The following is a 23957-nucleotide window of genomic DNA, read 5'->3' on the forward strand; positions in this document are numbered from 1 at the left end:
GCAAAATACTTCTTCTTCTTTTTTTAAACATGGACTTGTAAGATGAATGCTTGGTTATTAGTCGTCTTCTAAAACTCAGGTCTGTAGAGTCAAGCGTGTTACAATAAATTACACGTTTTATAAATTAGAAAGGAAAGCCTACATATGTTAATTCCTGCTACATACAGCACAGTTGTTCAGATGTCAATCAAGCACAGGTCATGTCATTGCGATTATGAAGACGAACGATTGGAAGAGAAAAGGACCTGTGTGGTCTTGACTTTTTTAAAATTGCAGTTGCAGGATGAGAGCACAGGTATGAAAGACGTGGACAAAAGAAAGTGATAAATCTCTCTTAAGGAGCTGGGAAACCCCCTCGGCTCCTCTGTAATTTCCAGGCTGTCTGTATGTCGGAGCTGGTCACCAGTGTACCAACTCACCTGCTATGGTAGCAAGTCAACTCAGAGGAGTGAAGGAGAGGGGCCACAGCTGGGAGATGAAAAGCTGCCTGGATGTTGTTCTTCTGCTGTTCCAGTAAATAATGTGAAACCTTGTGTGTTCCTCCTCTAGTCTCCAGACCTGGCCAGAGTTATGGCTTCAGCCTGGACAGCGATGAGAGGGAAGGAGAGGAATCTACAGCCAAACCCAGGCCCGGAGATGATTCCCGGGAGAAAAGAGAGAGGCCAGAGGAGGCACAGCGGCCCGGCTGGGAAAAGCGAACTTCATCAGATGACCGGAAAAAGAAGCGGGAGGACAGCGAGCCCAGGCTCTTCATGGCATGTGATGACAATCAGGACAGCCAGGAACCACTAGAGGGCACTGACAAATCTGGTACATTATTAAGTTCCCTTGATCAGTCCGTCAGTATAAAGAGTTTGAGCTCCTGTAAACAGGTTTACTCCTGAAAGACGTGTTTGGAATATAATCAATCAAAAAACACCTGAAATAAGTCAGTAAGAATATTTGACTTACAAATGACTTTCCATTTATGGAAGTATTTCCTTCTTTGTGTTTGGTATAGACAAAGGTCAAGCCACTTTGAGTTTAGGAATGGATCTCAACTTGGACTGGATGACTCTGGATGACTTCCAGAAGCATCTGAACGGAGAGGATGAGATCCTGTCAGGTCCGCCGTTATCACCCAGTGAGTATTTCTATGTGCATTGAAGACAAATGAGCGCTGACAGACTTCTTTCGCAACTAACGGTGAGAGGTGTGGTGGTACACGTCTTCCATATGAAAATTTAAAATGAAAAAAGGTTGAAAATATTTGACTGAAACATGGTCATCTACAGAAAAGTGAAAAATCTTGTACATTTTGCAACTGGTACCAACCTTCTGTTCCATTTTGTTTTGCTGCAGCTCAATTCAGCAGGAACACAGCCACACATGACATCAGTGTTGAATCTTGACGTTACATTTATTTAACTGTTGCACCTAAGTAATGGTCAGTTAAATGAAGCGATGATGTGGAGTGAATGAAGCTCATTAAAAGTCCCATTCAGACAGTCTGAACTGACTCCACTTTGTTTCCCGTCAGGCGAGCTACGGGATGCTGTGAAAAGCGGAGATTACATGTCTGTAAAACTGGCACTTAATTCCAAAGAAGACTACAATTTGGACCAAGAGGTATGTTTAATCCCTTCAGAAATGTATGTTATGGTGTAATAACTCTCCCCACTCTACCAGAACCATGTTTTTGCATCTGATTGTAATGTTATATTTTATTTATTTTACACATACATTGAGTTTTCTCGACTCTTGGCGCTAAAAGCACATTTTCAGGTTTAATACTTGCACCTTGGTTGCCCCCAGTGTGTATGCGTCAAAGTGACATTGTAACATGTTTGTGTGATACCACCTGCTGGGGGGGGGGTGACATTCTAAACCTGTTTCTTACTGTTATCAACACTGCCTGTAGTAGCGGCCGTATCCTGAGATGTCTGGCAGCTGTCACGGTTACAAAAAGAGGCAGCTGCCGGCAACTCACTGATAATTGATGAAGCAAAATGAATGAACAAAATGAAATATGGCATTGTCTCACGTCACAGCCAGCAGTCAGGTTTACCGCTCAGCACATCCAACCCAAAGCGTGTTACTGACAGAACTGTGGCGTCTTGGGAGGTTCACAGGTCAGCAAATGTGATTGACAACAAACACGACAACCTCAGCCTAAAGTCAATAGGTTGGCCGTGTCTCTCATGGCCCTCGGAGTCAAATCATGAGGTGTTAAATCGCCACCCCTGAAGCAGGAGCTTACAGTTTGTGACACAACACATGTCCAGGAGTCCTGTCATATGTTACACGTGTTGTGATACCAATCATCTGCTTCTGAGTTACTTGGTCAAATGTGGAATCACTTGAATATTGTGTAAAAAGTCAAACATCAGTGTGAGCAGGAATGGAAAATACTTGAAGGACCAGTGTGTAGGATTCAGATGGATCAGCTACCAGAAATGTTACATAACTAAATGTTTTCATCCATGTATAATACCTGAAACTAAGAAGTACTGTTTCTGTTAGCTTAGCAGGAGCTCCTTAAATCCAACTCCCCACAGAGCCCTTTGTGGTGCTCTGCTACATTGCTACAGGAACCCAGAATGGACAAACTAAACGCTTCTGTGTTTTCACTTGTCACAGTTGGTCGACACAGCTGTGTTGCGAACTGTCAGTAATTTTCATATTTGCAAATTAGGGATGTCCACATGAACTGGTTCACCATTTAACCAACCATTAATACTTTAAGTGGTTAATGCTTGAGGTTAAACAGGGAAAAGTTTGCCTCATGGTGGAAGCAGAGAAGCTGCATATCAATCCATGTATTTAACCAACAACATGTCAGTTGCACAGCCATATTCCAGTGAATCATAGAACGTGCTGGATAATAATAATTATAGCGGGATTTTGGCAACGCCTTTCAAACATCCAAGGCTTTGCCACAGTCAGAGCGATGCCATGATGTAGCATCTGTGTGAAAAACTGCTGGGCCCCTCAACAAGCTAACACTGAGCGCCATCACTGCTCATCGGTACGATGGTGGGGGAGGTTTTCTCTGCCGTGACATTAGGGAACGAAAAAAACGGACAGGTTGTTGACGTGACATTTTTTCTAAATCCAAACTAAGAGACCTGCTGTCTGCTGTGACGCATGAGGGCCCAGGTGGGACTGGCTGGAGCCTGTCGGCTGTTCAAGGAAGTTTAATTTAACTTATAGTGCTCTGTGCTTGTCAAAGTTCAGTGTGTTTTCTTTTTTTCCCATCTGTTTATACAGTAGCATACCAGTGTGTTTAATACTTTTCATTATGATTTTATTATTTACTCATTTAATATTTTCCAACAAAGTAGATCTGGGCTTGGAAGCCTGTGGTCATAGAAGCACTGGCTGTTAAAAGTTCCAATGTTGACAGCAGCTGAAGGTGTCTGATGATAATCATCCTTATGATTGTGGGTCAGACACTTTTCCACAGCTTAACGGTTAACTGGTTTATAACCACTATTGCCGGTTAACATTAACGGTTAAAATGTCATCCTTAATGCAGATGTGAACTGTAGGTTCTAAGACACGGGCTTTTCCTCTAAATCCAACTAAGTGTTTTGGGTTTGGGGGGGTTTGCCGAACTATAAGCGGCCCTTTTACCAACCTCAATCATGACACATCATACAACACGAGTTTTGGAATGCACTACCCGGCCGGTTTATGCTCACCTGTGCAGGGCCTGAAGCCACATCACCATAAACGGGCAGGTGTGAATTCAGGGTCAACCGTCATTGTGGCCTCTGTCAAACTGAAATCATAGAGGGGACAAATGTTGTCAGAGGGGTTCCAAAGTTCCCTGGTGCTGCACCTGTTAGGCTGATGGCCACCAATGGTGAGGGGAGGGGTGAGGCCCGCTTGATCCTCCATGTTAGTTCTCTAATAGTGGTGAAGGAGATGGTTTCCCGGGGCTAGCTCGATGAGTCTGCTCTTCTTACATTCAAAGGATCTCAATATCTAATCTGCAGTATTTTTGGGTGAAAGTTTGTAATTTTTTTCCATATTGTGCAACAAGGAATCCTATCTCATCAAGATCCACTTTACTCAAGATGTTTTTGTCAACTTAGAAGCACATTCGCTTTTCCAACAAATTAAGGTAAGATAACAGCCTCAAATGTTTTCTTACAATGTTTTTTGTCAAAATATATATCCTACACAATGTTGAAATGGTTTTCATATTTTTCTAGGAAATAGCTTTATTAAAGAGAATGATAACTATTGACTGGTTCTGTATATTTAATTGAGAATAGAAATATATGTGTGCTAAATGGTTCACATTATCATTGAAAGGGACATTTTCTGAAGTGAAGTGCATTTTAGTTCAAGGTGTCATATTGTATCAGTCGTGCTACCTTATCGATGAATTGCTATTCGGGGTCATTCCTAGTCAGTCAGGATTTGACAGGTTATTTAAGCCGTAAGAGCTACCAACAATGTCTGAAACCATTTGTGACACGTAGACAGCTACATAGTGTTAATGGCTCTTTGAGTCATAGTGCATGCTGGGTATTAGAAGCTTCCACCCAATATGTTTCAGTCCTGCTTTGGTATTTGTCATGTGGTCGTATCAGAGCTGTTGTGTTTTCTTTACTTGCAGTGAACAAGAGAGTGGAGGGAAGACACTGAACACATCCAGTAATTGGAGAAGATGAACCTATGAAGCAGGTACATAATGCTTTCAGAACATGCATCATCATCATCATCATCATCATCATAGCACATGAGCAGATTGTGACATCAGAATCCCATTACCATTGGTTTTACCATCATAAATTTGAAATTAGTTATTGATTCTTTCCGGACAATAGACTTTATGTATATGTGGAAGGCCGAATGACATTCATTTGCTGCTCTGCATGTGTGCCTGGCCTGGTCGTGGCCTCTTAGAATGTTTAGCCACTTTCAAGATGTGTTTCATAGCAAACAGAAAAATTGAATCAGAAATGACATGAATATTTGCTTTGATCATGAATGTAGGTCTAGTGTCCATATCTTGTTGTGTTCATGTAGCATTTCATCCAACACCCCGTGACATTTTTTCTTGGTGAGACATTTACGATGTCAAAGCGCTGCTTTATCCAATAAAGCCATTAAATGCTCTTGAATGGGTCACATGTGGTTTTTGTACTGGAGATATGAGAGGTGTCTGGGTTGTTTTGTTTTATCTACATCAGTGTTGGGCTAGAACGTGAAGTGTGGCCATCACATTGACCTCTGTTTGAATGAGTCTGAATCTTAGTGGGGCATTGCCAAGGTGCTGATGCTTTACACGGTAGTCTGAAAACTGCAAATCGTTTTTGAAAAGGCAAAACTTGCCTCTTTAACTCCCACCATCGGATAACGTTCAAAATTTAAACCACCCAAACAACAGGAGCACACATTTATTTCTGTATATTAATTTCACCAATTCACTGATTTGGCAATGAGTCTTACATATACTTGCTCTTTTACAGGCGTGTACAATTGATGAGAAGAGGTCATTTGAAGGAGAGAGGAGCTTGATTGAAGAGAGAAGTTCAAGTGATGCTCTTAGCTTGACTCCTAACCTTGACATTACAAGAAATGAAGAGGGTACTCAAAGTGTAAAGGAGATTATACCTCAAGATGTAAGTTGTTCACAAGATGGCGAAAAAATGCAGAGGAACCCTGCCACTACAAACACTGAGCAAATGACAGTGAGGAACCATGAAGTGATCTGGAAAGGTGTGAATGATGTTATTCAGTCCCAAAACACTGCCTGTGATTTGGCTGTCAAGCAGGGAAGTAAAGGAAAGGAAGTTCCAAAGCAAGAAGAGGAAAATGAGATGTTGGATAACACAACAACTGGTGTTTTAAATAAATTAAGTTTGAACTTGGATAATTCCACTCTAACCATGGATGCAGAAGAAATGCTGACACAGGAAGACAATAAAATGGATCAAAAGTTAAATGAAATTTCCACCGAAGGAGTAAACTTTTCCAATGATGAGGCAGAGGATGTGGTGGCTGGCACCTCAGATGGTACAGATCAGGTTATGACTGTGTTGAACGCAAAGGACATAATTAAAACAAGATCACAACAAAAAAAGAAAACTATTGAGAAGACACAACCAACACGAGCAAGTCTGAGAACCCGCAAGAAAGTAGTTCATACTGCACCGAGTATGGAGCATGAGGAAAAAAAAGAATCGGTCAAAAAGCACTTCTGTTTATATTGCAATATGGCTGTCGCCCAACTTGCAAAGCACTTGGAAAAGAAACACGCTGAGGAAACTGATGTTGCACACGCAATACACTTCCCCAAAGGTTCCAAAGTCAGACAAACTTTGCTTGACCAAATTCGCAATAAGGGAGACTATGAACATAACTGCAAAGTTCTCAGAAAGGGAGAGGGGGAAATTGTGACAAAGAAGCAGATGAAAAATCCGAGCACATCTGTCCGTGACTTCCTGCCTTGCCAGCACTGCTTCGCTTTTTATCGCAAAACAGATTTATGGAGACACGAATGTTCGTGTAAGGCCAGAAAGGGAGAGCAAAGACCCTCTGAATTGACAAAAAAAAGCAGAGTCCACATGGCTTCCTCCCAGGTGCTTCCAATGTCAGAGTTCCTGACTGAAACTTGCAAGGAAATAATCCAAATTATGCATCAAGATGAAATCTCTAGGCTCATCAGAAACGACCCACTAATTTGCAAATATGGCAATGCACTTTCAGCAAAGTATGACCATGACAAGTCTCAGTTTAACTACATCGCACAAAAGATGAGAGAATTGGGTAGATTTGTGCTTGCTGTTAATGAGCTTGACAGTAGTGTGAAGTATTTGCATGAGATATGTCTACCATCTAGATTTGAATTAGCTGTTGAAGGGGCCAAAAAAGCTTGTGGTTTTGATCCCAATTCAAGTAAATTTAAAACGGTGTCCCTTGTGTCAAAGATTGGGTACTCACTGAAACGAGCTGCAGAAATAGCTTTTGGGGAAAGTCGTATGACAGAAGATAGTGAGACTGAAAGTGAAGTGAAGAAGTTCATACAGCTCCTTGATACAAAATGGAGCGAGTGTTTTTCTCGCAAATCTCTTGCATTATTGTTGAAGCAAGATGTCAAGAAAGTAGAAGTAGACAAGTCGACTGTGACTGAAGACTTGATAAAACTCCACAGGTTTATCACAGGGGAAGAAGATGAAGCTAGGAGGGAGCTAAAAGAGAGGCCAAGTTTATCAACATGGAGAAAGCTTAGCGAAGCCACTCTGGCAGATGTTTGCCTCTTCAACAGAGGACGGGTTGGTAATATTGGTAGAATGCTCTTCAAGACTTACATTAGTAAAAAGACGACGGGAAAATTTGTACCGTCCGCAGATCAAATAAGGAAATGCTCCAAACTGGAGCTGGACCTCGGTGACAGTTTCACAAGGTTGGAACTAGAAGGTCAGTTTGGCAGGAACATGCTGGTTCTGCTCACTGAAAGGATGGTTTTGTCAATTGACTTACTTGTAGAATGTCGAGAAGATGCAGGTGTGTCTAAAAGTAACCCATACCTGTTTGCACGGACTGAAGGCCCATCATTCATCAGAGGATTGGACTGTTTCCGAAGGGCTGCAATGGAATGTGGAGTTAAAAACCCAGAAGCGCTACTGTCCTCATCATTAAGAGAGCAAATTGCCAGCCGCTGGCAGCTAATGAGCTTGAGTGAATGCGAACTGGATCAAGTGGCCAAGCTGGTGGGAAGGAGCAGTCAGGAATGTTACACACTGTCCAAAAATGCTTCAGAGCTGGAGGAAGTGAGCAAAGAACTGCTCAGTATAGAACAAACACTGCCATTACGTCCACCTGGTACCACAAAAGACGGTAAGCATGTTTTACTTTGATCTGTCCTTGATTTCATTTTGAATTTTGAATCTCAAAACTGGATGGCAAATAGTCTGTGCCTAAATTTATACATTTAAGGCTGCAACTAATCATTCTGTCCAACTTTGATTCAAAAATTTGAAAAATACTCATCAACTTGCTTCTCTTGTCCACCCTACACTCCAAAACCCTGAGACTCTGCATTTCGTTGAAAAGGCGCAACAAAGCAGAAAATCTTGTATTTCAGTCCTGAACAAGAAAATATTTGACACATTTGGTTGGAAAAAGTCTTAAATTATTAATCTATTTTCAGAGTAGCTGGCAATAATCATTGCAGCTATTGATCATTTTTGTAGCTCTACATACATCTGACCATCTCTGCTCAAAGCTGCTTCGCCTCTCTTGTTTTCAAATGTTTGACCTTCTCAAGATTGTTTTGGTTTGTTTTTTACACTTGTCCTTAAATTTTCAAGTGTCCCATTATTATAATCCTTCTTTAATGAACTCTCAACAGTTTGCTTGAATACAAAATTTGGGGGTTCATTCTGATCTTGGAGACAGTAGTTGGCTGAACAGTCTTCATTGAAGACCCACTTGTCCTTCAGTTCTGCAGCCCTTGACCATATGAAATTGTATTGGAAACAAATGCCACCAAAATCTTTTCGGTTCATTCTCGAGTCCTGGTGGATGTTTTTGCCAAATTTGAAGCAATTCCCTCGTGATCTTTCAGAGATGTTGCATTATTGAAGAGAATGGGACGAACTAACAGCAAACCTGAAACCGTAATGCTGGTGTAGCGACATGACAAAACTTGTGTCCAAGGCCAAGAATGAACCATCAAACTTAATTTGCACAGTATTTCTTGTTCAGTTTAGGGACCAGTACATTCTTAACTGTAGATTTTATTTTCCTATCTAACATTAATTCTATACCATCTTTGTCTAATTAGGAACTGTAACGAAACCTGCTATAAAGAGAAGACCTTGGAGTGAGAACGAGCAGGCAGCAGTGAGGCGTTACTTCACGGAATTTATAACAAAGATGAAGGTTCCAGGGAAAAAGGAGTGCAACGCTTGCATAGCTGCTGAACCAGATCTTGTTGGAAGATCTTGGACAGATATCAAAAACTACGTACACAACACACTACAGACACTACGTAGGAGAAATTGCCAGCAGAAGCCTGAAGGGAATGTCAATGTTTTGCATCCAAAGAGTCCAGTAGCTAGAGTCCAAACCAACCCAAAGACAGATTTGGAAGATGAAGCTGTGGCCTGTAGTTTGACTTCAGTGCTTCCAGATCACCTGAGAGAAAGTTCAAGTTGCTGTATGTCGATTGCACCACCAACGACCTTGAGGGAATCATCGCAGTTCCCCCAAGAGATGACTTTAAGTTATGCATCCTTGTGTTCTACTAGTACAAATATGATCCATACAAGCCAGCCATTAATGTCTACTTTCACACCATTGAATGCTACTGATACACAAGTAGTTCCTACATTTACGCCACACAACACTACGAATGCACTTATGTCCCCTGCATACACATCAGAGAACAGAATCCTGCCAATGGTTCCTTCCTATACACAGAATGCCACAAGTATGCCGCCTCCCTCTGTGTACACTCCACAGGACCCTGCAAATTCACCGATGCTTCCTAGTTTTAGCCCTCTGAGTGTTCCAACTACTTCAATGGTTCCTACATTCCAGCCATTGAATTCACCAAGTACACCAATGGTCCCTGCATTCTCACCACTAAATGACAGAAGTAGGATGATGGTTTCCTCTTTCACACCTCTGAACCATCCAAGTACACCAACTTACCCAACAAGCCCACCAAGGACCTCCACAACTGCTCAAGTTGTCCCAACCATCCTCGGGCACAGTGGTCCTGACAGAGTGCCACTGGTTCAGGAAAGTCCTTCCGTGTCTGCCACTGGAAAACAAGCGTCTCCAGCTGCGAAGCCTCAAAAGAGAAACAAAAGATTGTGGAATGGAGAGGAACAGGCAGCAGTGAGACGTCAGTTTGGAGACTTCTGTAAACTGGTTAAAGTGCCAGGCAAAAAGGATTGTGATGCATGTTTAGCGGCTGAGCCCGCCTTAAGTAGCAGGACATGGAGGGAAGTGAAATATTTTGTACATAACTCAATTCAGTCGATGAAAAGAAGAGGCCATGCAGCCGCCCCCAAACAAATTGAAGAACAGGAACCAGAGACTCATAATTCAAACACAGAGTGGGATGGTCCCGTGTATCTGTCCCTGTAAATACTTGTAACGAACATGTCATAGTGGTAAGCAATCATTGACATTTTCAAAGTAAACAAGGGTTATTATCTGGGCTGAAAGGCTCAGCAGGTGTGCTGAGCCCTACTGATCTTTACAGCACTTATAGACCGGCCCAGAACTCCTACAGTCACACATTTGAAAAAAGACCGGAAGTATTCAGAATAGAGTCCACTGGACCATTTGTTGGTGCACAGTTGCATGAATAAACACTAAATCGGTGAAGGGAAATTAAGAACATTCGTACTGTAGCTTTGGCTGAGAAAAAGCCGATATCAGTGTTAAATATATTTGGTTTGCATATATAAGTACGTAACAGTTATGCAGTTAGTAAGATTGTCAGTTTGTCAAAGTGTTGAGATTTATATTTATGATTATGTAGTAACCGTGAACCTCATTTGCTAGGATTTTCAACCTGCTGACAGTCATTGGCTGTGGTAAGCTGCCACTGTAGCACCCAATCAATGTTCTCACAATTTCAAACACAATATTTGTGCAAATGTTATAAGTTAACATTTAGGACATATGTCATTTTTTTTGGGACTTAACCAACCACCTTGACAAGGGCATCTTCCTTCCTGCACTTTCAAAGTTCGCCACAGTTAATTGTGCATTGCCAGAGGGATTATTTTTAGTCTTGACTTCAAATTGTATGTAGACATCGCTCTTTCTGCTTGTACTGTTTCAAGTAGCATTTTTATAAATTTTAATGATCCATAAATGGAACCTACCAGCAAATTTTTGCAGCCAATCCTTCCAGTATACTAGATACGCGTTTACTTCCTTGATGTAATTTCTAAATGCCTGGCCAAAATGTACTGTAATCCTGCTTTAGCGAGTAGCCCATGTTGTAGATGCCCCTGGTACCCTGCAGCAGTACTGGCACACGCTCCTTCTGTTAGGAGCTCTGTGTGTGTGTATGTGTGCGCGCGCGCATGTGTGTGTGTATGTGCGCGTGTGTGTATACCGCTCACTTAAAGTTGAATATTATATTTTCTTTGAGTGAATCCTGCTTTAACAAGTTGCCCATGTTGTAGATGACCCGTGCAGGACCCCTGCAGCAGTACTGGAATACTTTCTTTATGTTAGGGGTGTGTGTGTGTGTGTGTGTGTGTGTGTGTGTGTGTGAGTGTGACATTAAAATTGGAAATTCCTCTTTCCTCAAGGATCAGTTTTCATTTTCTTCATGTTTAATTGTTTTCACGTGTATTAACAAGTTGCCAAATAGTTTGGTTATATTTTTGTATCACGAGACAGCGACTGAGTATAGAACACTTAAGTACCTAGATTGTATTTTGATGTACTCTTGTTTGAGAGATGCGGTCGCGTTCATATTGCTTTGATTTATCTTTCATGATCTGGATGTTTTATAAGATCAGATTGCCTTATTATGTTAATGACTTGCTTTATGCCATTGCTTTCAAAACCATGTTGATTGCATGTAGCACAAGTACAAACCTCTCATACGTGTTGAGTTGTTGCTCATTACAAACTTCCTTTTTCCATCAACCTAACCATTTCTTTTGTATTTTGATTCCCTCTCGTATATCACAAGTTAAGGTATTCTTTTTATATTCCTATATATGAGTGATATTGGGGTTTTTGAAATCTAGAGTGCACCGATCATTAGTGGATGAACAGATTTTTCCTTTTCCTATGTGAACTGAGTGGAGTTCAGATCAAGTTTGTATTTTAATCTTGTTGATATGTAGAATTTAACAACAAAACAAAACCCCATGCACACACATCATGTTTATGTTCTTATCCGATCGCGCTGAGTGACGCAGCAGTGTAGTGACCCAAATTACCACAATGTTGGTGGCTTGTTTTTGTTTTTTTAGTTTACCCAGTTCCCCTTTCACATCCAGGCCTAGTCTTTGTTGCATAATATTGAACACAGATTCCTCCTGCATCTTCCAACGGTGAACTGCAGGCCACAGATTATGCAACCAGCAGCTCGTGAACCTGAGCAGAGAAACTGTTTTCACCCTTTTATGCCAAACCATCCACATTATCTCATTCAAACTAATGGCAAACTTGGTTTTCCTGGAGTGTATTTGTGTTGCATATACAGTATGTAGAGTAGTGCTCCAAATGCAGCTGTGTTGGGAAAAATAAGCTTGGGCAGGTCTAAAAAGATGTGATAGTTCACGTATGATCATTTCTGTTCGATGTTGATGGATGTGTTCACCCTGGAAAGTAGAACGCCTTCTTTTGCTTTACTTGCTGTTGTATAAGCAAACATTGCTCATTACTCTTCATCCTCTTATCATGTTGGCCTCAGTTACCGGTAATTCTTATCAAGTCTTTTTTTTTTTTTTTTTACACAACATACAACCTGTGCTTGTACAATAAAATGTTTCTTGTCTTAAAATGGGAACGTTTTATTCTTTTGAAGACTCAGTGGCTTGGCGAATGTCAAAAAAGCTTCAAGGTTTTGTTGATGTAACATTTATAAATGTGTTTTTTTGTAAAGAATGTTCCATCTTTGTGAAGTCATGCCAGCCGGTTATGACGGTTATCACGCTGCGTCCATTTGGTCAAGTGAATTCTACCGTAGCTGTGGTTTGAAAAACGTACTCCCCTTTCATCTCCCTCAGAACATCTGAAATGACAAAGATTTGTTCAGACAAGCTGCTTCAATTCGTATCAGTGACAACAAAGTGACAATAATTGAGCAGTACAGCAGATCAGCGAACCCTAAATCATCTGTTACATTTCTGCTGATTGACTAAAAATGACCAAGTTTGGTTTCTTAAGGACGTGCAGTGGATGGGTATGTGTCACCATCTGAAAATACTCCACACGAAATTGTAAAATGTTACCAAGTTATACTAATTTACAGTAAACAAACCCAAGCACAAGATTATCTTAAGAGAAGAAGTGAAACTCTCAATCGTGATGGTTTTGGGACAAACGACGACGGACAAACAAACCTGTCGTATTTGTAAGCTGCAATACTGACGTGCCCTCTGAGGGACTAGAGGCAAGTAACAGTCCTGGAGCTCATTGAGGAGCGAAGGCTCGAGTTTTAGTGACAACCCCTCCTCCGTTATCAGCAGGGGTCCTTTCACTGTTGCCTCTTCATCTCCAAAGCTCGAGCTGTCCGTCTGTTTTTCCACAGGATGTCAGCGGCATGTCCCTGAGCATGCTGGCGGCTGCCGGGGGGCAGGACGACATCCTCAGGTTGCTAATAAAGAAGGGAGCGAGGGTGAATGGACGACAGAAGAACGGCACCACAGCTTTGATGCACGCTGCTGAGAAGGTGATTTCTCCGGGGCTGAGATGGGGAGATTTCCCACGCACTTTAGAATATGTAAACCTGGGCGCCGTAATTTAGCACAACCTCTGCTGTCTTAAATTCAGACACTCTACACTTGGGTTTTAGTTTTTCTCACTTTTTCATTTGTTCTTTTGTCAGAATTTCCTCACAACTGTCGCCATCCTGCTGGAGGCGGGCTCCTACGTCAACGCGCAGACACTGGGTGGAGAGACCGCACTGATGAGGGTAACAGTGGCAGATGGATGATTTATACCCCACGCAGGTTGAGCCCTGGTCACATGACACCCAGCTGACAGCTTTGAGCCATAGAATGACATCAAACTGGGAAGTGTTGTAGTACTGATGATTGAAACTCTCCGAGGCATTTTGATGTTATTCCTTTTGTTACCATTGTACTGTCAAAATGTAACACGCCAAGCACCTTGTACGTCCATCTCACCGTCGTTCTGTCGTCCTCATAATACTTGCTAATTTTGTGTCTGTCCACCTTAATCACATAAGATTTAATGAGATGTGCAGAGAGGCGGACAAAGCCTCAGTAGCGACTTTGCCAGTTCTGTTCTTTGTGCCAGTGTTTATCTCAATGTCACTCAGCCCCTCTAGAAGTTCCTGTTTACCATTTCATCCCTAAGTGGGTCAGAACTGTCAGAACCGTGGTGAAGAGACCAGCTGTGGCTGTGTGTCAGGGCCTTTTACTCATGACATTTCTGTCCTGCGCGTCAGGCGTGTAAAAGGGGGAACGCTGACATAGTGCGCCTCCTGCTGGAGTATGGAGCAGACTGCAACATCCTGTCCAAACACAAGAACACAGCCATGCACTTCGCCAAGCTCAGCAACAACCTGATGGTGTGTGACCTCATCAAGGACCACATCAGCATGTGAGTGCTAACGGCAGCCTCCGGCCTCGCTGGCCTCCCTCATGACGGCGCTTGCTGGCGAGCGTGACCGGTGTCAGCCAACGGTTTAGTTTTCACATGGCTTCATGTATGTAGACAAGTTTTCACATCTCACAGTGGTAGTTTTACCCAGGTTAAAGAAAACATTGCTATTTTGCACAGCCCAGGTTCACTTTCTTTCAAAGTAGTTTGTATAACTTTGTCTTGTAATTCTCATACTGAAACAGTCGTGGTTCTTCTGTGCCGTCCTCCTGGCAGGCTGTCCAGTGTGGCCGAGGACACCATCCGCGTGTACTTTGAGTCTCGTCTGGTGGTTCTAGAGCCCATCTTTCCTATGGCCTGCCACAGGCTTTGCGAGGGGCCGGACTTCTCCTTGGAGTTTTGTTTCAAATCCCAGCCACAGCCAGAAGGTACAACACAAATGCTGGGTAGTACTTATACAGTGAACACATCTGACGGACACAAAGTCAGAAGGTACAACACAAATGCTGGGTAGTACTTATACAGTGAACACATCTGACGGACACAAAGTCAGAAGGTACAACACAAATGCTGGGTAGTACTTATACAGTGAACACATCTGACGGACACAAAGTCAGAAGGTACAACACAAATGCTGGGTAGTACTTATACAGTGAACACATCTGACGGACACAAAGTCAGTGGCAAGGGTTTCTCAACCTTTGGATCACATGATGTGCAGCATGCATTTTTGAAGAGACGCTTTCTCTCCCGTGTCCCTCTTCCATGACGCCTCCTTTGTTTTTCAGGCACAGGCAACCTCCTCTTCATCTTCCATGCTAACTTCCTGAACGAGATCACGGCCAGGCTCTGTGGGCCCTGCAGCGTTCACGCCGTGGTCCTCAACGACAAATTCCAACTGCCAATCTTCCTGGTTTGTTCTTAAAAAAACCAATAAAACACAAAACACTGACCTCTGACACATAGAAATAAAACTAAAAGAACAAAACAAGACATGGAATAAAAAGCAGAAAAGCAAAATTAAACAGCTGTCATTTAAGCTCAGAAAGCAGTTAAATTAGAAGATAAAACAAACCATTTGAACCTTGAACTTTGAAATCTGTCGACCAAACCAGTGAATACACAACCTTCCTGCCAGCCACTTTTCTGTCACAGATTTTATGATGTGGAACCAAGGTTCTATGATCTGTTTTAGATCACTTACTTGTTGATTCTTCCTCTCCCTGCTTATTTAGACGGGGGGGGGTCTTATTTACAGAGGTTGTTTTTCAGTTTTGCCTCTGATTTCTGGGGTTATCACTCATTCAAAGCAACAACACGTTAATATTCTAACTAAGTTTTGATGCCTCTGCTTTTCTGATTACTTTTTGTCCTCAGGACAGTCACTTCATCTACTCCTTCAGCCCGACCATGGGCATCAACAGGCTCTTCATCCGGCTAGCAGAGGCACCAACAGCCAAGGTAAACTGGAGGGACAGCAGGTGCACAACCCCACGAGGTCCAGCCATGAGACAGTTTAGTAGAACACATGCTATGGCCAGACAAAACCGTTGGAGGAAAAACAAATCGTGTTAACGGCATCAAGAGACATATTCTTGTTGAAGAGAAGCAGAAACAGAAAGAGTTTGAAATTCTGTTTCCAAAAGTGCTTCAGGGGTTCTTAAATTCTTGTTTGCTTTCAAATGTAAAATCATGCTTCCATTTAGTGATAATTTCATGTTCTCTGTGTGGGTGACCCCCCCACCCCCACACACACACCCCTACTGGGTCACCTGACAGTCAGATGTGGCCCTCATCTCGCAAAAATCCAGAGATCTCGCAGACGTTTCGCTTCCAGTTTGTTTCATTGTGTTAAACTTTATCAGTTTCTGGCTGCAGTTTTACTCTCAAGTTACCACCACACACACACACACACACACACACACACATAGACTGCTCTCAATTTTTGGAAACTAACATCCAGAATCCACACATGCTCTGTGTCACAGTCTTTGAGTGACAGAGCTGTAGATGTGTTGTTGTTGTTGTTGTTTTTGTTGTTGTTGTTGTTGTTGTTTTTAAGTTCTTCGTTCTGTTACGGAAAGTTCTCAACAGGAAGGCATCTATGGTTCCATCTGTAGCTGTGGCTAATCCAAGTCCAGCCCAATAAATGGGTTCAAAGAGCTGTTCGCACTCCCAATCCAATTCTGTGTATCGGCAGTTTCTGCTCCACAAAGACGCTGCTCCTGCATGATTTCCCACACACTCAGTGGCACTCCAAGTCCAGACATGAGTCACGGGCGGAACCTTCAAAGCAACACCAGGCGTTTTAGGAAATATTCCTGTTTGCTTTCCTTCCATGAGCCAGACAAGAGGACAAATACCCGTCTCTCCTCGGTGCTGCAGTTGGGAGCTGAGGGACTGTGGCGCTTAGCCCGCCGCGTCCTTATCGTGATGTCACAGATGTTGCCACAGTCAGTAACTGTGTGTACATGTCAATCATTTGATGAGTCTTTGTCTCTGATGTGTCTTCAGGTCAAACTCCTCATCTGTGCGTACAGAGTCCAGCTGCAGTGATGTCCCGCCCCCCTCTGCTTGTGTCACAGGTCACACTAAGCCTGAAAACCTACCAACACAGAGATCTGCTGACCTTTGAACCCTGCCCAGACCACAACTCAGTGGGGGTTGACGCATACAGGACTAATCTGAGGGTGTGGAGGCTTACCCTGCAGCAGCCTGTCCGTTCACTGAGGATGTCATCCCCTGTGGAGCTTCCCAGTGGGCGGAGTCAGGGCCCGCCTCCTCTAGACTGGAACCCTCCTGGGTCGTGCCTTCATCCAGCTGACGGACGTGATGGGTGCTGTCATGTGTTTGTAAATCGTAATCTAGCTTGTGTGTTTTTAGGTGCAGTGGCAGAACGTGAGAGGTTTTCTCTCACTGGTTTTTTTGGTTTTAATAATTTTCTTGGACCAAGCTGACGGCGTCCCCCTCCTGTTGTCCTGGCAACGTGGTACCTCACAGCGGACTCCTTTCAGCTTTTTAAATTGTGTGTGTCAGTGTTGCCCTCTCCTCCAGGATTTTGTTCAGGGTGGAGCTTGTGAGCTCTTTCCTACAGACCGCCGAGTGGTGATGCTGAGATCAGGCACTGCTACGTTGAGGGTTTTTTTGTGCACAAATTTTTTTTTAATTTCTGGGATGAGATCGCCAACCCAGAGTGGCGGACATCTTTTGACATCATCGAATCACAGAGCCAGGAGCCAGAGGTTTCCCAACTCTGGCTTTTAGGAAAGAGGACACAAGTTCACACCTGAGCTGGACAACCCTCAAGCAAAGATCCAAGCAAATGTGCATCCTTTAAGTGGAGTTAAGTTTTTAATGAAGAAATGTTCCTTTTTCCTTCCCTGAACAGAGTCGCAGTTTATATTTTCTGGTCTGTACATAATCACATACTATATATAAATATTTACATACATACAACGCAGTTGTCCTCGTCTGGTGTTTGCTGATGTTGATGAGTGTGTTCTGAGCTCTGAGGGTGAAAAATGTCAGACTTTTGACTGCCTGGTGATAAAACGCACACACACACGCATGCCAGGTCTCCTCTCACAATTGTATTTCATCAGGAATGGTGTATACGTGAGACATAAAGACCAAACTCCTATGTTCTGAGAGAACCTCTAGCTGTGTTCTTAAGGAGAACGTCTAGCAGTGTCTGCCAGCTCCTCCCAGGCAGCAGCCGGCACCAGAGGTGCGCCGGGAGAGCGCCGACGTCTGCCAATGCTCCCAAATAAACTACTGTCACACCCACACGAAGTCCCGCACATTCGTGCTATCCTCTGAAATATGAGGACAGCCTTTCCTGTGACTGGTGACCAGGTGGCCGCAGAATGACACCTTTCAGGCGTAGAAAGGCATACAATCGTATGAGGCCGCCTATCCTCCTCTGTGCTCATGTCAAAGAAAACAGAAGGAAAAGAAAAAAATGACAAGGTCCAAGATTCTCCTCTGGCAGAAACTGTAAAAAGCAAGTCAGACAATCAAAGGACCACGACATGGCCGTGTGAAGTGTCATGATCAGGTCGAGCGTGGAGAGACAAGAGTAACGGGAGGAGGTTTCGCCTCGCGTGTCACCTGATTTCCCGTCTGGCAGCGTACGTCCTCTCACAGGCTGTCTTTATCCAGCCAGTGGAACACAACAAACGTAGAGTTCTGAAGTCTTCAAGCGGCAGCGCAGCAAATTTGTCTCCATCGTCTGTCAGCGAGCGACATTCCAAACACCTCCTGACACGCCGACGTCACAGCCTCTGCTGTCGCCTGCTCCAGGGTGACTGTAAAATGGAGGATACACACTTTTACAGTCACACACTGCAACATGGCTCTGTTCAGGTTCTTTGGTATTGGCGCTGACGTGTGAGAGTCCCCTTGGACGGAGCCACGGTTTTTATCTATCAGTGTTTTTATTGACAGCTTCACACTCATCCGTCCCGTAATGAAGTTGCACTCTTGAATGACCTCCATGGGACAGGAGCCGCCTCAGGGACACACACGTTCCACGCCGGCGGTTCCTCAATCCTGCGGTCGGAAGAGCAGCAGTGAAACATGGTGGTAATGACGAGACGCGACAGGCCACCGCTCTCACGACGACGACTTAAGTGGAGGGAAAAAGGATTTCGACAGAAGTGGGATGGGGGGGGACAAACATGCTCTTCCAGGAGGTGACGCGTCCTTCATGGTGGTTTGACCTCATGACCGGCTGCTGCGCTGGCTTAGCAACCGGGGAGGAAAGTCCTCTTGGTCTCATCCTTGGCTGAGCTCCTCTCCTGTCAGGAGGTCCACTCTGACATTTCTGTCCTTAGCTTAACATTTTAAGTACCACGTGGAAACACAAGTTTATGGTAAGCAAAAAGTTTCACAACAGTCAAGTAACAAAAGTTTTACGTTTCCTGACATCTTTACAGGGGGCGGCGTGGCTCAGGGGTTGAGCAGCCGTGTAGCAACAGAAGGGTCGCTGGTTTGAACCCCACTTCCCCCGGTGACCATGTCCAAGTGTCCTTGAGCAAGATACTGAGCTCCTGATGGCCCCGCGATGGACTGGTGACCCGTCCAGGGTGAACCCCGCCTCTCACCCTATGTCAGCTGGGATAGGCTCCACCCCTGCGACCTTGAACAGGGTAAACGGTACAGAAGATGGGCAGATATTTTTACATTATTAGGATTATTTATACATTATTTTCAGGCTATTTCAATGTCTAAACCTAACCTGAAACTTTTGATGTTATGAAAATATACTATCTCTTTGTAAAAAAAACAAAGGAATTTTGTGTTATAACATGATAGTTTATTTATATCACAATAAATGTGTTACATATTACACATGTGAAACGTATCAAGTTATAACATGAGAATTCATGTTGTGATAATATGAAGCACATTTAGTCCTGCTTCGTTCTGGGGTTGAGACGTGGCGAGATTCTGCAGTTATTAATCACGCTGGATGATGTCATCAAATGTTCGCATGCATGGGAGTGGAGAGAAGAATGAGCCTGACCCTCTGGAGGGCCGGAGGGCCTCATGGGTACAAGCTGTACCAGCTTAACCATGGATGTTGTGACCCTAGGAGGGACCGCAAGAAACTGGTCTCATCACCATCCATCCATCCCTCCATGTTCCCCCTCTTCTCCTGTTCAGGGTGGGGGGGGTGGAGCCTATCCCAGCAGCCTTCCCCCTGGACAGGTCACCAGTCCATGGCAGGGCCAACACATAGAGACAGACAACCATTGGCTCTCCCAGCCACGCCTACGGTCAATTTAGAGTCTGGATTAACCTGGTCCCTCTTGATGTCTTTGGACTGTGGAGGAAGCTGGAGTACCAGAGAGAACCCAGCAGGAACAGGGAGAACATGGAGACTCACCCAGAAAGACCCCGTGCTGCAGCCGGGGCTCCACCCACAACCTTCTTGCTGGGGGGCCACAGGGAGGACCACTTTTAGAACAAAAATATGATGAGATTTTATATATGTATGTCATTTTTTTAAACAATTTTATAGTATAGATGGTCTATTGTTATAACAAAGGTTTCATGTTAGAACCTGATAGGTTTACATGATAAACATTATCACATCATAACTTAACACTTTCATTATTGTCACAATAAAGTCCTCGTGTCCAACGTGACTCTGATCTATTTTTACCTCCATGGCGTGACAGCAGCACGCGTCCGTATCAGTCTGACTCCGTTGATGTTTTTACATTCATACATCTAAGCAGCTCCGCGTAAGAGCCAACGTTGCCGTGAGCAGCTTGAGCGAGCGGGAAGGAAGCTCACCCCCAAGTTCACGAGGCTGCGTCCGTGGCGGAGCGCTGAACGTTCATAAGGAGCCATTTTAGAAGGAGGCCCGTACCACTCTCACCAGTACCGTCTCTGCTGTGGACATCCTCGGGGTTCTGGACTCCTCCATCTTCCAGCCAAAACTGGATGTCCAATGCGGACTGGGTCGTCATTAAGGTCCAGCAGGGGAGGAGCTTCCTGTGTCGGCTCAGGACGTTCGACCTGACCAGGAGCTGCTGGTCCAGCTCTACTCTGGAATGTTGCACATTGTGATGGAAGAGTAAGATCTCCATGCAAATACTCATATTTTTTTTGCAGTAATATTCAGGTCAGTATCATTTGTGAAACAGCTTTGATGCAAGTTTTGACCGTTTTTGAGCACTTGGAGACTGATTTTAAACAATCGCCTTGAAAACTGACCCCAATAGGACCCCTCAAGTAAAACTCTTATTGTGAAAGCTTTTGACATTTGGAGACTTTGTGTGGACCACAGCTGTGAGGTGCTGGAAAAGTTTGAAAATGTACCTTGAAAGTGCTTGAGTTAAGGAAATGCACGGCCACTCTGGTGAAACTAATTCCATGTCTTTGTTTGAACTTGAAATCTTCACTCATGAGTGTTTGTGTGTGTGTGTGTGTGGGGGGGGGCAGCCATTCCCCATCCTCTGAGCTAAGCTGCATCTCAGGTTGGGATGAAAATCTTCTCTGGATTCTCGAATCCCTCTTGAGACGTGAGATCAGTCACAGCCATCATTAAAAGTTCAAAAGTTTAATTGATGATGTGGCAGGCTGGTCACATTAATTTCTACCATGGTGCCTCTGAGTTCAGATGAGCAGCAGTAATATTTAAGCTAAGTGTGATGCAGGTATGCTTGAGTCTTCTATATCATCGCCTATTCGAGATATCTTAGGATCCAAACTGGCTGAGATTTTTATTCAACTTAACTTTTGCATTCAGACTCTTGAGGGACTTGCAGATCAAACTTTGACGGTTGTTTTTTTTTTCTTTATTGACAAGTTGCTAAATTACATCTCTTGCTCAGAGTTCATGGTTCCACATTTACAGCCTCACCGATGCCTCTGAAACTTCTGTATGTCAGAAGACATTGTCAACAGTACACTGAGATACAAAATACATGAAAATATCTATTTATTTTTAGAGCTTCCAATGTTTAACAAGTGGACATATTTTTCACGCTTTTGTTCCTGATCTCTCTCTCACTTGGATGTTACCGTCACAGTCCTGTTTGAGCTGTTGAGCTTTAGTCCTTGACATTAAATGTTCTGTGTGAACTTTTGAGTTATTTTAGTATATGATTTAGTTAGTTCCTGTTTTAATTTGAAATTACACCTCCCTGTGAGTCTAACCGTTATTTATTTCCTGTCCTGTTATATCATTGGTTAAAGAGGCACGCCAGCTTTTTGAGACATTACCATTTCTGGTGCCAGACAAGCAGATAGATCCCTTCTCTCCTCTCTGGTGCTCCATGGAGCTCCGGACATCCACCAGATGGCTGATTGCTAGTTTGCCTAGTATTCACTGTGAAAAAAAAAACAAGACATTCAAATGAATAAAATAAAAACATCTTGTAATTTCTGGCAGTTCTTATCACAGCGAATGTTAAACACAATCCTAGTTCTAATAGTGTAAGCCTAGTGGATTCAAGTGTATCAAATGGCTTTTGAGAAGGTATCCTCCCAGCCCCACCGATAGCGTTCAGTAACGAACAGCGAAGCTAACGAACAGCGAAGCTAACGAACAGCGAAGCTAACGAACAGCGAAGCTAACGAACAACGAAGCTAACGAACAGCAACAGCGAAGCTAACGAACAGCGAAGCTAACGAACAGCGAAGCTAACGAACAGCGAAGCTAACGAACAGCGAAGCTAACGAACAGCGAAGCTAACGAACAACGAAGCTAACGAACAGCAACAGCGAAGCTAACGAACAGGTCTGGAGCTCCATATTGCACCAGTGAGGAGAGAAAGGTATTTATGTGCTTGTCTGACTCTAAAAGATGATGAATAATAAGCATGTTCCTTAAATCAGTCCTCATCAGCCCAGCCAATCTGATCCTTCCCTGCCCTCATGACCCGGCTTGTCTCTCACAAGCTAGTTGTCTTGGTTCTGCCGTACCATGTTACGAGTTTTTATTGTAGCTGTAGTGGGTCGAACATGCCTTGAGTTGTGACATGATTTCGTTTAAGTTTTTAATGTACCATCATTCTTAAATATTTTTCCTCAACTTTGGAAACAGCAGCTGTCCAATCATGATACTTGTTTGTGATTATGACTGAAAAAGCTCCAGGAAGAACACTAATTGAACAATGGTGCGAGACAGTTTACCTCAACTCATTATTGAGTTCACACTCCTGTTTGTTGAAGTCATAAAAATCCAGAGAGATGCTTTTAAACTGGTCTCACCCCCTACACAAAGGCACAAAAACACAGTTTTGAGCCATCAGTTATAAAAATATCAAATATGGAAAAATAAGAGACAAGTTTATAGGTAAACAGGCTGTTTCAGATATCAGTTGAAGGCTGTAATCTAAATGCTACAACATCAGCATGAGGGACAGGCAGCAAGTTCTAGAGAGGAAGGAACATTCATTTGGATCCAACAGTGCAACGGCCTCAGACACTGGTTTCCATGAACTCTTCCTCACTGCCACTATCATGACTATCTTGAGGAGCAGAATCATGTTCTACTTGCCTGTGAACAAAACCAGGGTGATAATTCACCTAATTAAAGCCTTGGGATTATGGAAAATCACATGATCACTCGATATATGGTATAAATCTAAAGATGCACAGTTACTCATTTGGAGATTACATAAATCTATTTATTTCCAACCATTAGTCTGATCCAAGAGTTCCCTTGGAGGGGCACAACTCAAACCAAATGGGCGACGGGACGAAGGTGAACTCAGTGTTGGTGAGATGTTTAGTTTGAGTTCCCCTGAGTCTCCCTCCTCACGTTTCTATGTGTAGTGATTATTATATGATTAGGGATCCTCCCCTTTTACAGACAATTAGCATTAACAAAACAGCATAAACCGGGATTTACAATATAATTTTTCATAAACGTACTGAATGTTTTTTTATATGTAATTATTGTTCCGATTACTACGACTACTGATTGATGTATTTATCACTTCATGTATGTTTTTACATCTGTTGGACCCCTGGACCACACTTCTCCTGGTCGAACCCATGGAAATGCATCACTATTATACATTTATGTTGTTTTAAAATCATAAACGGAGAAAATGATTCAACTATAGCTAAAGGATAAATGTAGTAAAATAATAAGTTTTATTATTTTTATTTCATATGCCTTTTTTCCCCCCTCACTGGTACACATGAGCTCCGGAATC

General features: G+C 43.2%; 1 protein-coding gene and 1 long non-coding RNA gene across 5 annotated transcripts in view; one reads left to right on the forward strand and one right to left on the reverse strand.

The window, feature by feature from the left end:
• mphosph8 (M-phase phosphoprotein 8) overlaps positions 1-17733 on the forward strand; it is a 24334-nt gene extending 6601 nt beyond the window's left edge. The window contains exons 5-14 of one of the 4 annotated variants that reach the window (XM_086220918.1): positions 550-810; positions 1001-1123; positions 1520-1608; positions 13241-13381; positions 13538-13624; positions 14123-14277; positions 14554-14705; positions 15066-15190; positions 15655-15738; positions 16792-17733. In XM_086220918.1, coding sequence (XP_086077044.1) covers positions 550-810; positions 1001-1123; positions 1520-1608; positions 13241-13381; positions 13538-13624; positions 14123-14277; positions 14554-14705; positions 15066-15190; positions 15655-15738; positions 16792-16833 — 1259 coding nt within the window. In that variant the 3' untranslated portion in view covers positions 16834-17733. Of the gene's footprint in view, positions 1-549; positions 811-1000; positions 1124-1519; positions 1609-5465; positions 7837-8785; positions 13092-13240; positions 13382-13537; positions 13625-14122; positions 14278-14553; positions 14706-15065; positions 15191-15654; positions 15739-16791 lie in introns of those variants that run through there. The other 3 variants (XM_086220916.1, XM_086220915.1, XM_086220917.1) reach the window with 3 other exon arrangements.
• Positions 17734-19422: 1689 nt separating this feature from the next.
• Positions 19423-23141, reverse strand: LOC147252569 (uncharacterized). The gene is made up of 3 exons (XR_015118772.1): positions 22927-23141; positions 22015-22120; positions 19423-20835 (listed from the first exon to the last, which is right to left on the reverse strand). It is a non-coding gene; the product is annotated as an uncharacterized LOC147252569 (long non-coding RNA).
• Between the last annotated feature and the right edge of the window lie 816 nt (positions 23142-23957).

The sequence above is a fragment of the Aulostomus chinensis genome, chromosome 12, assembly GCF_037954235.1.
Source record: "Aulostomus chinensis isolate RoL2024-O1b breed Wild chromosome 12, RoL_Achi_v1.0, whole genome shotgun sequence".
NCBI classification, from domain to species: domain Eukaryota; kingdom Metazoa; phylum Chordata; class Actinopteri; order Syngnathiformes; family Aulostomidae; genus Aulostomus; species Aulostomus chinensis.